Source organism: Lathyrus oleraceus, chromosome 3, assembly GCF_024323335.1.
Source record: "Lathyrus oleraceus cultivar Zhongwan6 chromosome 3, CAAS_Psat_ZW6_1.0, whole genome shotgun sequence".
Lineage (NCBI taxonomy): Eukaryota > Viridiplantae > Streptophyta > Magnoliopsida > Fabales > Fabaceae > Lathyrus > Lathyrus oleraceus.
Window position 1 is genome coordinate 450980704 of NC_066581.1, and position 14824 is coordinate 450995527.

General features: G+C 33.7%; 1 protein-coding gene across 2 annotated transcripts; it reads right to left on the reverse strand.

Moving 5' to 3' along the window:
- Positions 1–267: 267 nt before the first annotated feature.
- Positions 268–12222, reverse strand: LOC127128126 (sister chromatid cohesion 1 protein 2). Of its 2 annotated transcripts, none has more exons than XM_051057373.1 (14): positions 11955–12222; positions 9400–9655; positions 9270–9307; positions 9139–9185; positions 8487–8545; positions 7741–8369; positions 7504–7615; positions 2155–2291; positions 1683–2083; positions 1476–1568; positions 1073–1109; positions 948–969; positions 724–856; positions 268–601 (listed from the first exon to the last, which is right to left on the reverse strand). In XM_051057373.1, the coding sequence occupies exons 1-14, from the start codon at positions 12067–12069 to the stop codon at positions 485–487; spliced, it is 2196 nt and encodes a 731-aa protein (XP_050913330.1). In that variant the 5' UTR covers positions 12070–12222; the 3' UTR covers positions 268–484. The 2 variants fall into 2 exon arrangements, 1 of the variants encoding a protein (XP_050913330.1); XR_007805694.1 differs by lacking the exon at positions 268–601 and adding an exon at positions 1284–1396 and having other exon boundaries at positions 766–856.
- Between the last annotated feature and the right edge of the window lie 2602 nt (positions 12223–14824).

The window sequence follows — 14824 nt, forward strand, 5'->3', positions numbered from 1 at the left end:
TTCTATAAATCTCCAAAAGTCGAAACCCCTCAAAATATGTAGTTTCTCATTAAATAGAGCTCATAAATGCACACAAGCACAAAGCTCCTTACAATAGGAACACATTGCTTGGCAAATTTGTTTCTGAAACACCTTTTCAAATTCTCTTGTGAGGGTGACCTTTTAGCTTCAAACTTGATGTCGGCATCAATTTTCTCTTCCAAATTGTAAAATATATCCCTATACAAAGATAACTTACTTAAACAAGTACTTTCCTATTCACCAGACTTTAAAACCAATGCATATTTTCAGAAGAGCACCATGAAATGTAATAAATATGAAGAGAAAAATGAACAAGATTTTCCTGCAATTTGAAGTTTCTAACTCTGCCATTACTGTACAGGGAAAATTGGGAAGAAATCCACATATTTGGCAGAGTATTACCAATATAACCTTAAAAGAAATCTACCTATTTTCTATCAACTTTCTATTTCTAACTGCACTATCAGTTATAATGGCCATCAACTCCAAAAGCTTTATCAAATTTGGGGAGTTTCCTAACTGCAATATCACCATAAGCATCTTTTTGCTGCACATCCACATAATTTGTTGTTTTCAGAACCTGAAAAATATTAGACACCAAACAAGGCTTTAAAGTAACAATAGTGATTCTCTTCTCTATGAATAAATTAACACACCAAATCTTTTCATAACATCCGCTTATTTAAAACACATTAAACATACCAGTACTTCATAGAATAGCCTGGCCGATTCTTTCCTGGTTCGTCCTAGTGAAACTTGTGACAAGTTCACAGAGTCCGCCTCTTTTTGTTTCTCTTGATGTTGAAAATTCTTTTGTAAGTAAGATGCAACCTTCCTGTATGTCACCATAGAAGACAGATATAAGCACCAGTATTGCAACATAATAATAGAAATGTTGATATTCAAAAAGCCAATAACCATCTCACCTTGTTCGCTCAGACCACCCGGCTGCCGTAAGGAAAATAATCAAGAAACCATGCAGAGTTAGACAGGCCATAGAGTTTAACAAAAAATATTACAATTTATAATTGAAGATTTTTGGAGTTCTTACATAATTTTGAATTCTCAGTTTTGGATGAACCTATCTCCTGCAAAAACAAAACATATTATAAGTAAGGATAAATCATTTAATTCATAGTCCGGGAATAAACAGAAGACAAGATAACAAAAAAAGTGATTTTTTAACTCAAAAATAAATAAGCTTGGGAATAAAATAACATTGTCAGAAGCCACAATATAATACAAAAGTATTTCTCCATTACTCTATATGGTGTTCAGATATAACCAGCAGCGGTCCTGGGGATGGACTAGGTGTGGTCAACGACGAACGAAGATGCTGCCCGGACAGCAGTGAACCAGAAGCTGGCAGTGGCTTCTGTTCATTCAAGTTCCACGAAAACTACTCAAGAATAAATTTGGAATAAAAGGAAAACTTGATAGATGATATCTGTTACCTCATTGATCAGATCAAGATCAAGATCTTCATCCATTGTGAAACTTTGCCCCTTCTCCAATGTTTCATATGAATTTGAAGTCTCCCCATTAAACTGCAATTTGGTTTTTCTATAGGTTATTTGTGTGGAGACAATTATAGATGTATTAAAAAGTACTCATAGTATGTCAAACATCAACAGAACTTTCATGGTTTAGTTATTCATTACCTCTTGCGCCATAGTATCACTCTTCTCTTTAGATTGCTCCCTCTCATTGGGACTTGAAGGCCCAAAGACATCTGAGTTTTGAACTTCAGTTTGCTTTAGAGACTTAACTGACCGAACATTTACATTTTGGCACAGAGGAGGAGTTACTGGAGCAGTTGCTATGTTGTCTGAACTACCACAAGTTTGATAATCAGACACGTTTAACTTCCTAACAGTTTCCACATTTGTGATAGAATCTGAGCACCGTGGAGGGATTTGTGGCATATTTTCAATATGCTTCAGAATGCCTACAACATGGGATTCAGGCACGTCTAAATTCTGTGGCGTTTCCACAGCTTTTAGAGAGTCCGGTATTTTAATTTTCTTAATCGAAAACAGTGACTGAAGCTTCTTGGAGTGACCTGCAGCAAAACAATGTTAGTAAAGATGTAAACTTTATAAACAAAAAAAAAAATGATGAATTAAAACTTACAAGGAAACAAGGATCCATCAAATATAGCTGGAAGACTGGAAATTTGAGATTTCCTTCCTTTATCAACCGAAGACAGACGTAATGGTCTTCGGACAGAGACTATGTCGCTTGCATCATGGATGCCCATTTTAAGTACCCTGAAATGGTTCAAAATGCAGTGTCTTAAGTCAGAGTGGGCTGCTTTTCTAGCCATCTTTTGCAGAGCCTAAAAACCTAAAATAAACTAAATCTCAAATATTTGTGATTGTGAGTAATGATACATTTATCAATTATGAAGTGAATTGTTAGAAATTCTGGCTTGATACCTTTCTCATTGCATTTAATACTATATATAATAGTGTCGGTAATTACAATTCATAATGACTAATTACAACTAATTACATCTCATAATGACTAATTTTCTATTCTATGAAGGTAAATTATTTACAATAAATGTGTTTGATTATTTCTTGATTAACATCCCCCTCAAATTGATGCGGCTGGTCAAGGAGCATCAATTTGCTAACAAAAAACTGATGTCGTGGGCGTGGAACAACCTTGGTAAGAATATCTGCAACCTGCAACTGAGTACTGACATGAGGAAGTGATATTATTCGATCATCGTAGACGTCACGTATTGAATGACAATCAACTTCGATATGTTTGGTGCATTCATGAAAAACAGGATTTGCAACAATTTGAATGGCACTTGTATTGTCAGCATAAAATGAAGTTGACTCTGTTTGGGAAAATCTAAGTTCAGCCAAAAGACCACGAAGCCAAAGTATTTCTGAACAAGCAGCAGACATGGCACGATACTCTGATTTAGTAGAAGATTTAGAAACTCTTGCTTGCTTCTTACTTTTCCAAGAGACCAATGAAGAACCAAGAAACATGCACCAACCAGTAACAGATCGACGAGTATCAGGACACCCTGCCCAATCAGCATCACTATAAGCACTCAACTGAAGAGAAATTCCAACGGAAAAGAATAATCCGCGGTGAGAGGTTCCCTTTAAGTAGCAAATTATACGACGAACCGCAGCCAAATGAAGATGGCGAGAAGAATGCATGAATTGACTTACTTTTTGACCAGCAAAAGATATGTCGGGACGAGTAATAGTCAAGTAGTTGAGGTTACCCACAAGTTGTCGATACAATAAGGGATCAGGCAAAAGATCACCATCATCACGATGATATTTAACATTAACCTCAAGAGGAGTATCTACCGGATTAGCCGATTCGAGACCGGCCATAGAAATCAAATCTTTAGCATACTTGTGTTGATGGAGAAAGATGTCCTTGGATGTAGAATGAACCTCAAGACCAAAAAAATAATGTAGATTACCCCGATCTTTCATGTGAAATGATGCTTGTAACTGTTGCTTAAGTTGCTGAACGAAAGCATGATCCAAACCAGTAATAACCATATCATCAACATATAAAAGAAGCAGAACAATACCCGCAGATGTGCTATGAATAAATAAAGATGAATCATACTGACTCTGAGTAAAGGAGAATCCAAGTAGAGTGGAGCGGAATTTCTCGTACCACGCTCTAGGTGCCTGTTTCAAACCATATAAGGAGCGTTTGAGCTTACACACACCTTTAGATGAAGAGAATAAGCCTTGAGGTGGAGTCATATAAATATATTCTATCAGGTCACCATGAAGAAAAGCATTCTTCACATCCATTTGATGAAGAGTCCACCCATTAGAAGCAGCTATAGAGATGATCGTGCGGACAGTTGTCATTTTGGCAACCGGTGCAAATGTCTCATCATAATCAATTTTATATTCCTGATTGTTTCCTAACGCAACCAAACGAGCCTTGTAACGATTGAGGGACCCATCAGAATTCAATTTCACAGAATACACCCATTTGCAACCTATAGGTTTTACATCAGGAGGGCAAGAGACATTATCCCATGTGAAATTTTCTTGAAGAGCTTGAAGCTCTTCATTCATTGCTTTTATCCATCGCACATCCTTAACAGCCTGTGAGTAACAAGTAGGAATAGATATGCTAGAGAGTGTGGCAGTCAGAGAAGTATGTGAGGAATCATACCTGTCCGGTGAATATCTATCGGGTGCGCGAGATATTCGACCAGAACGCCGTGGTTCAACCGGTACAGGATCAGGTGGCGGTTCAACGTCGGGAAGGGGTGTGGGAATCTGCTGCCTGTGTTGTCTAACATATACATGACCTGGTTTATAACGTTCGATAGATTGAGGCATAATAGAAAACTTAGGAAGAGTAACAATATCATTAATGGCAGGAGAAACACAGGGAAACATAAATTGATTATCAAAAAATGTCACATTTCTAGAAATGCGAAAACGATGGTTAGTGATATCATAACACACAAATCTCTTATGAGAGTGACTATATCCCATAAATGCACATTGAACAGATTGTGCTCCAAACTTATGCCTTTCAAAAGGAGGTAAGTGAACAAAACACACACACCCAAAAGTATGTAAAGCACTATAATCAGGATGAATTTTAAAAAGACAAAAGAAAGGAGAATCAAGTTCAATAACTGTAGAAGGAAGACGATTGATCAAGAAGACAGCTGTGGAAAGAGCCTCTATCCAAAATCGGGATGGTACAGAAGCTTGGAGAAGCAATGTGCGTGTTACATCAAGCAAATGACGATTCTTACGTTCTGCCATACCATTTTGTTGAGGGGTATTGGGACAAGATCGTTGCGACAAGATGCCTTTTTGTTGAAGGTATTCCTGAAACTTATGAGACATGTACTCACCACCAGAGTCAGAGCGAAATTTTTTAACACTTGCTTGAAATTGAGTTTCAACATATGTCAAAGTTTTCTTTAACATAGAAAACACTTCAGATTTAGACCGAAGGAAATATATCCAAACAAAACGACTATAATCATCAATAAATGTGACAAAATATTTATAGTGAGAATGAGAAACTACAGGAGACATACCCCATACATCACTATGAATCATTTCAAAACAAGTGGAAGCACGATAAGCACCAGACGGAAAAGGAAGTGTTTTACTCTTAGCCAATTTGCAAACAGAACATGAAATAGAGGCATTAGAAACATTTTTATTTCCCAACAAACCATTTTTAAATAAATGGGACAAAACAACAGAGTTTGGATGACCTAATTTTCTATGCCAATCCTCATAAGAGTTCAAAACATTATTACAAGCAAGAGATATATGATTAGAAATAAACTAGAGTGGAAACAATCTTCCCACTTTAGGTCCCTTCGCGATCACTTTCCCCGACACCTTCTCCTGCACAAGACAACCATCACTAAAAAAGTTAACATCATAATTTTTATCTACCAATTGACCAACAGATAATAAATTAGACGCAAGTCCAGGTGATACAAGCACGTCCCGAAAATCAGAGTTTATGTCGCCAATATCAACAATAGATAAAGTATTACCATCAACTATTTGAATTTTTTGATTACCATGATAAGAATGTAAATTGTGCAAATGCTCTGAAGAACCTGTCATGTGATTGGATGCACCCGTATCAAGAAACCATGGGCGAGAAACATTAGAAGACTTACCCTGAATTCCCAATGCCGAAAGAGCGGAAAGTACCATTTGTTGAATCAATTCAGGTTGTATAGCACAATTGTTTGATGCCCCATTAGTGGATGGACCAACCGCATGATTTGTAGTTGCATGGAATGCCTGTATTGAACGTTGTGTTGGTCGTGGAGGACGTGTGGGACACTCAGAGATAATATGACCATGTTGCTTGCAGTAATTACAAAACTTCTTATTGCAGCTACGAGCAATATGACCAAATTGTTTGCAAGAGAAACACTGAACCTGTCTCATATCACGACTTTTACCTTTACTTTGAGCAGCATATGCAACCGTCACGGGCTCGGAAATGGTAGCTTCATGAGACATGGCTCCTTGAGTAATAAGACGTTGTTCCTCCCTTAGAAGTTCTCCAACACATGTATCTAAAGAAGGAACAGGATTCCTATTCAGCAAGGCACCTCTGACAATCTCAAATTCTGGTCATAATTTCATGAGGAATTGATCTCGCCCACTGGTGTTGTAAACCTCTTGGACAGCCACGAGAGAGGTCTTGGGAACATTAGCATGTATAATAGAAGAGTGTCTTGTCCAGAGATTTAAGAAACCAGAATAGTATTCTTGAATAGACAAAGCACGTTGTTTGTAGTTGGCTATTTCTAACTCCAACTGAAAACGTTTTGCCGAATTGTCTGGTTGTAAATGCGCTTCAAATAATTCCACATTTCTTGAGCAGTTGAAAAAGAGCGTAAATTATTGATCATCTGAGGATCAATATTGTTGAGAATCCAAGTGATGATTTGGCATCTTTAGTTTCCCACGCATGTAAAGCAGTTTTCTCCGTCAGTGCCTTAGAAACATCATTTAGATGACTCCATAATCCCTTTCCTTTAACATACATCTTGAATTGAAATTCCATGCAGAATAATTTTTGCCGGTAAAACGGACACAAAAATTCTTTTCATTTTCCATGGCCATTATATTATAACCCCTTGTATTGTTAAATAACAAGATAAATCCAAATCCAATATGCACGTGCAACAAATAAGTTGGTTTCCCCCCTTTTTTTTTAATTAAAAAAATGGTAAGCAAACCTAGAAACCCCACACAGTAGCTAATGAACAGTGAAGAAACACCCACGATCGAGAAATATCAACAATCCAACAATGAAATCACGGTCACTGAACAGAATCACCAAGAACAACGATCACCAAGCAGAATCGTCGAGAATACGAAACCGGATCGCAAATCACAATATGCTAGCAGCACCAAATGATTAGCGATCACCGAAACAACTTGCGATAAACACGGAATCAAGATCACGAAGCAACAACAATGAAGAAATCACGAAACGGCAATTGAAAAATTTCAATTGAGAAACGTGATTTCGAGAACTACAAACAAGAAACAAGATTTCAAGAGCGACCCAGTGGGGTGTCGCTATTTCAGCCAAAAGAACAAGGATTCACAGGTTAGATCGAACCTTCTGATACCATGTTAGAAATTCTGGCTTGATGTCTTTCTCATTGCATTTGATACTATATATAATAGTGTCAGTAATTACAATTCATAATGACTAATTACAACTAATTACAGCTCATAATGACTAATTTTCTATTCTATGAATGTAAATTATTTTCAAAAAATGTGTTTGATTATTTCCTGATTAACATGAATAACCAGAACACACTTTCAATTTGTAAGAATTACCAATCTTGTGCTCTAAGAGACTAGGAAGCAGAAAAACTAAGCATTGGAATTTGAAGCAGAAAAAAAATGATTAAAAAGAATCCCGGAATGTAAATTTTCTGTATTTATTATGTCATACTTATTTGACAAGACTATCGGCTCATCAATAACAATTTTTCTCTTCTTTGAAAACCGAGCACATTCTGTTGCATCAGGTGTAGGAATCAGCATGGATTCTGATATAGTAGCACCTGCCAAAATAGAATTTGAAGTATAGAATGAAAATAAGCAGATTAATGAACTACATACCTAAAATGAAGGAAAACAATCAGCAGTTGCATTTTCAAAGATTCTATAACACAATGGTTTTATAAACCTGGTTTTGGCCTTCTAATTGAACCACCTTGAAGCTTTGACTGAGGAGTAACTTCAATAATTGTCGACACGGAAGGATTCCCACTAGATTTTACATCTCCAAATGAAACCTTTTTTGGACATGCTAAATTTTCTTCAATGCAATGCTCTTCAATAGATCCTTCAATGAGTTCTCCGACACTCTCTTTGACAACAAAAGACTCGTCACGATGAAAATTTTCTTTTGGATAGGTTTCATCATCCTGAGACCATTCTGTACTTTCTTGAAAGGTTATTGCTTCACCAACATCTACAATTTCTTCATGCATTTGAGACATTTCTGTACTTTCTTTCAAGGTTATTGCATCACCAACATCAGCAATTTCTTCAGGAATTTCGCATAACAATCTTAGTGTTTCCTTTAAAGTATTAAGCTCGTCAGCTTTCTTATTCTGTCCTCCCAAAAAAATACTGAAATCGATTGATTGCTCTTGAGAGACTCTACTCTTTTCACGTAACTCATCTTCATATGGCTTAACTTTTTGAGAGAATACGTTGCTTTGCAATACATCCTTGTTTGCCAGTACATTAACTGAACTACTCGATGGAAAAACTTCAAAGTCAATGTCCGTAAATTGAGATTGAAGAACACTGCAAAACATATCACAAAATCAATAAGTTCAATGGAGAAGATATGCAATGATTCCAAAAGATATTCAACAACACGAATTCAAAATGTTACAAAATTCAAAAAATTGAGAAATGAACTTTTCTGTCATAAGATGCTCAAGAGAGCTGCTAGTTTCGCCGCAACCAAAATCATCAAACTGCAAATCACAATAACTAAGACTTTAACAATTGCCAAATCAAAGAAACAAAATTGAACTGTTTCCATATTAGCTTAAAGTCATCAAATCTATTTTTTTTGTAAATTTAAAACAACTAAGAACATGAAATCAATGAACCTATAATATAACATTTTAAGATTGCAATTAAGAAATAATTTAATTTAACTCGGTCAACCAGCCATTCATTCATTGATGGTTCTGATCTACTAAACATACCCTGCAGATTACTCCAAACATATCTGACCGGAGTTATTGTACAGTTATACGAGTTCCCCATCTAACGTATATTTCCAACTTTCTTTAGTACAAATCTATACCCGATTATATTCTATAGATGTTGTAAGAACATTGTTATTAAACATTTTCTGCTGTTGATTTTGCTAAATTATATTCTAAAGACTTAAATATCATTTTATTTAATATGACATTAAATATTACTAGGGTGAAAAATATAGTTTTACAAACAAAAACATTAACATTGAGAAAATAAAATGGAAAACGCACCATTCAGATACTTCTCAAAGATTGAAAAACTATAATATAAAACCAAGTAAGAACTATGGAACACATACCGTCTCGTGAGAAAACTTTGTGAATCCCCAAGTATTAGGCAAAGCCTCTGTTTCATTTCACGGCATATTACGTAAACATTGGGACAAGATTAAACATACTATGAAAGGAAAGTTTTGAAAAACTTTAATACCTTTAAGTGTGATTTTTTCTGGAGGAGCAGTATGGTATCTGAAATCAACATAAGACATGCAATGAAAACACTTACAAACCAAAAGAAACTTCCCTAACCAATTAAAATTTTGAAAGTAATGAAACCTTACTTGGAAGTATCTTCAAGTACACCAACATCGATAGCATCCAAATCAAATTTTTTCGGTATAGTAAAAGATATACCCAAGGTTTTGGCAGGTGCGTTATTCCTTGTCCTGACCAAAAACTTGTTGATTCCAGAGAGTACTTTATTGCAATCATGGAGAATATACTCAACCTTTTTTGAGTATATTTTAACAACACCAAGAAGGAGATATGCAAGTACTCGGTAAGAAACGGCATCCATTTCATGATTCACAATCCTATCTGTAGAGGGTAAAAGTTGCAAAACATATTAGCTGGATTCCATAAGGAAGTTTATAATCAGAATATAAAACATCCTCAATAGTTTTTGGAAACAATAGTACCAGTCCATCTCATACATATCTATATTGCAGTTCTCTTTACAAACTTAGAATATAACTAGATATAATCACTCAGACAAGACGGCATAAAACAAGGAAACCAAAACTGAACATAAATAAATCATACTTCAAAAGAAAAAACAGGAAACCAAATCCAATCTAATTTATCAAAATCAAATCCAATCAGATAATAACTAATTATTAACTGCCTTTGCTTCAGTCTGGATATTTCCCTGTAGCAGATCTATCAAATAGACATATTTCAAATGTGACCCAGCAAAGCAAAATTAAATTAGCCCTATAACGAACAACTACTTAGACCATATCTCCAATCGATGTTTGATATCTTCAAAAGCTAGCTCTACAGGTGAAGATTGCCAAAGCTTTACAAGGACTAATGTGACGATATGTTTATAGCTAGTGTGTGATGTTAACAGTTGCGGTTTCGGGATTAATGCAAGGGTTGTGCCAAAAACATAGGGTACTAGAGTCCATTTGCATATATACATTCTAGTTTGAATCAGGATTGGAGCAACAGCTCTCACAAAATGGATAGGATTTTTAAACATCCATTATGAAACAAGTGTACACACGCGTGTTTATATTATTAACATTACAAATTATAAGAGAATTCATCTCCAAAATTAGAGCTAATCGTTTTGAACCAACCGTGAGTCAATCAACACTATATATGCGACAAGTTTCTTACAAAACAAATGTCAACTTGCAGCCCTCTAGTCTAGAATGACTTGGTAAATATATCATTTAATTGCTGCCTCCATGAAAATGCTTTCTTAATAAACAAAATGGTAGTCAATGTGTTAATGCAAATCAGTTTCATTTTCTTAATGTCTACCAATTTGAGCTGCAGAAGTTGTTTAATAAAGACAGGAAAAAAATCTAAACAAAAAGATCTGAGAATAGATTTTCAGTTGGTTTGCGTCATGTTCTATTAAGCTACCGATATGTTAACTTGTATTTATCTCTATGGTCAAACACATTCAATAGAGATCAAATCCATTTTCTTAAATAATAAACATGTAAATTGTTAAATATGTTTAGATCTCAACCTCAAAAGTTAGCTTTAAGGATGAAGTTGCCCTCACATATTTATATATACAAGTATTCAACAGTCCCAGGAACCTAAACAATGTGGGACTTCAAACAACTTCAACAACACAAATACATATTCAACACCCACCCTCACGTCTAGCGTAGGCCTGGGCCAAATGCCCACATTGTAGTACTTAACCTGACTATGATACCATGTTAAATATACATGGATCTCAACCCCAAAAGCTAGCTCAAATGGTGACTTCAAACAGCACGAAAACCTAAGCAATGTGGGAGTTCAAACAGTACGAAAGCCTAAGCAATGTGAGACTTCAAACAGCCAAAAACCTAAGCAATGTGGGACTTCAAACAAACACCAACAACACAAATACATATTCAACATAAATAATCTCTAAAAGTAAAAGGGTAATGCTAATTTGTGCCCTTAGGGCACAAGTTAAGAAATCTATTTATAGAAAATTTGTATTGAAAACAACAATTAAAAAATAAAATTTTATATTTTTAATATAACCAATACACAATTCTCAAGACAATGTTTCTTTATTTAATTCTTAACTTCTGCCCCCAGGGTACAAGTTAGCATTATCCAAAGTAAAATACTAAAGGGCATCTTAGGAGAATTAAAATGATTCACAACACCACTGGTTTAACTGGCTAACCTGCAGAGTTACATCAATCATTTAAAAAAAAAACACCATTTGCAACTAACCCTTTTTTGACCAATTTCACAAACATACATAAACACAATAACATGAAGAAAATTGTAAAATACTCTCCCTGATCACAAATTTTGTAAACAAACAATGAGATACCAAACAATTAACTAAAAAAAAGCATACTTTTCTCACTCATGAGTCATGCCCCTTTTAATCACAAATTTGCCACATCACTTTCAAACACAGTGAAACATAAGTAACAATAAAATGAAGAAAGAAAAAAAAAGCCATTTATCTTGGGAATATAAACCAATTATACTCAGAAAATAAAATAAAAAAACAAGCAACCATTTTTCTTGCGTCTCGGTGAAGCAAAAAAACAATAAAAAACTGAAATTTCAGAATGAAAAATGAAATGTTGTTTCCAGAACAAACACAGAAGAAAAAGGGTGAGAGGGAAAGAAGACTAACCCACAAAAGAAGAAATGTCAGCATCAAAAATTTGAGCTTTCTTGAGTTGTTTGAAAAAGAAAGCTGCAATCCACAAAGGACTTTTGGTTGAACAAAAGCCCTTAGACTTGATCATTTCTGAATGAAATTCGGAATGGGAGTGAGAGGACTGTATGTGGTTTTTCTACTATGTATGTATCAGCAACCTTGGTAACCTTGTATGAACAAAGAGAACGGTCGAGTGAAGAAGCCACGCCAAAAACAACTCTTTATAGTACTTTCAGTAACCTCTCCTAAATACATTGAATAAATTTCTCATAAAAAATACAATAAAAAGAAAACTTTTTTTTAAGTTTATTTTTTTAATAGTAAGTTTTAATTTTTATGCATTTTTATGTAAAATGTTTATCATTATCTGCACACAATCCTTTATCACCATGGTTTTAAAAATAATTAATTATAATAAAAGTTATACATTTTCAATAATTTATGGGATGTGATTGAGTGATAATTTATGAGATTAATTACTATACACTGTCAGTGTAAAAAATTTTACACCGTCGATTCATCACCATCATCCGTTTGTATTACTTTATAGATTTTTAAAATAAAAGTCAAACTCCTTTTAATATCCAACGTCTATAATTAAGTCTATAATTAAGTGATGGTGTAAAATTCTTTTACACTGACAGTGTATTTCAATTATTATTATTATTTTAATAATAAGAAAAGCATTTACATTAACAATACGGTACAATGAATTTAGCTTCTTTTCTTGGTAATATGCATCTTAATGTTTTAAAATCATTTTTTTATTTTAATTTATTGTTGTATTATTAAATGATTTCACAAATATATTTTTTTTAAATTACATATTCATTTTTCATTGAAATTTAATATAAATTTGTAGAATTGATCTAGAACTTTCAAGTTAGATTGATGAAATTAGTTATTCATAATAAATTATTAGTTCAATATGTTTTGTTTTTTCTTTTCAGGGATTCATTTTGTTAAAAATATACATTGATCTATTAATGTATTATCTTAGTCTTTTTTATGTAATTAATAGTGAATTTAACGATCAATTTTTTATTTTTTTTGTCATTAATTACACGTAAATGACTAACCTGATATGTTTTAAAAAATTAAATGACCAATATGAATATTTTTTTAAATTAAAGAATCAAAATGAACCCGAAATGAAAATACAGGGGGAAAAGTTATTAAATCTAAATTATTAAACAAATTCAATATATATATATATATATATATATATATATATATATATATATATATATATATATATATATATATATATATATATATATATATAGATTAATTACTATACACTGTCAGTGTAAAAAGTTTTACACTGTCGATTCATCACCATCACCCGTTTGTATTACTTTATAGATTTTTAAAATAAAAGTCAAACTTCTTTTAACATCCAACGTCTATAATTAAGTGATGGTGTAAAACCTCTTTACACTGACAGTGTATTTCAATTAATCTCATATATATATAAAGAATCGAGAAAGTTGATAATAATAATAATTGTTTCGTTCTGGTACTAAAGAGGGTGTTGACATTCAAGGTTAACACTTCAATGCTTAATTTTGTATTAGAGGAAGAAGAGTAAATTGAAATTGTGTTTGAAACTTTTTACTTGAATTTTACACATTCTCTATTGTCATGCCCTAAATTTTATCCTGAGTTTCTCACCTGCATCAGCATGGCGTAATCATTTTATTTTGATCATGCATTCTTTCAGTCAAGACCATCCATCAGGGTTTAGATGAAAAGTCAGGAATTCTTGCATTTTATCTGGTCTTGATGACATTTATTCAGTCATCTGATGATTAAGAAGTCAAAAGACTTGGTTTCTTGGTCTCAGTGCATCATCCATACCATTGCATCAAGTTTCAGAGATCCAGAGGAATGACAATCAAGAGTATTGTTATCATCTGAATCTTTGTGAGGTTTTATTTGTCCTTATGTTTGAGAATTAGAAAAAAAGGGTCCAAGAGTCGATTACTTTGCATCTGATTATCTTTTCATAATTCTTCAATCAATGAATTAATGCATTCACAAGGCATATGCATCATCTCCTCTGAATCAATGCATTCACAAGACATATGCATCATCTACTCTAAATCAATGCATTATTTGTCCCGTATAATGTTTAAAATGACAACCAGAATAAATTTTCAGATCTGCAGACAGACCGGTTTAATCAATTTTCAAATGTACGTAGAATTAGCTAGCGAAAATTTTCAAAATCGAGCTTGCAGATGTCAGTATTATTAAACTCTGGTCACGTAGTTTAACCCGACGTGCTCATTTTATCTTTTCGACTACTTTTTTGATCGCATTTTGATCAGCTTGAGCCTCTTAACCGGTCATTTTTTTACTTCAAAATTTGATCAAAACATGACTATTTTTCAGAGATTTATCTCCCGCTGGTCATTTTAATGCGCTCAGTTCTTTTTTTCGAGGATTTTTGCGCCCGATTTTTTTCATTTTCTATCCTTTTATTTTTGTTTTTTAATCAAAATATTTAGTAGAATGAATTAGAACTAATTTAATATTTAGTATGTTTTTTTTGTTGATTTGTTTAATTTTTATTTTAATTACTAAGTTTACTTTCAAAATTCAAAAAAAAAAAAAGGAGAAGGATTAAAAAAGAGGGAGGAATCCATTGAGAAACCATCATGCAGAAGCGGTCACGTCACCTCTCTCGTTTGATCCACGTCCCATATTTTTCTTTTCCCCAATTTATCTCACTCTCACCAATCACAGGACTCTAGACGACCATGAGGAAAAAGAGGACTCAAAATCTTTTTTTTTTTTCGTTTTCTACTTGTTCAGAAAAACATACCATTTTATTTTTC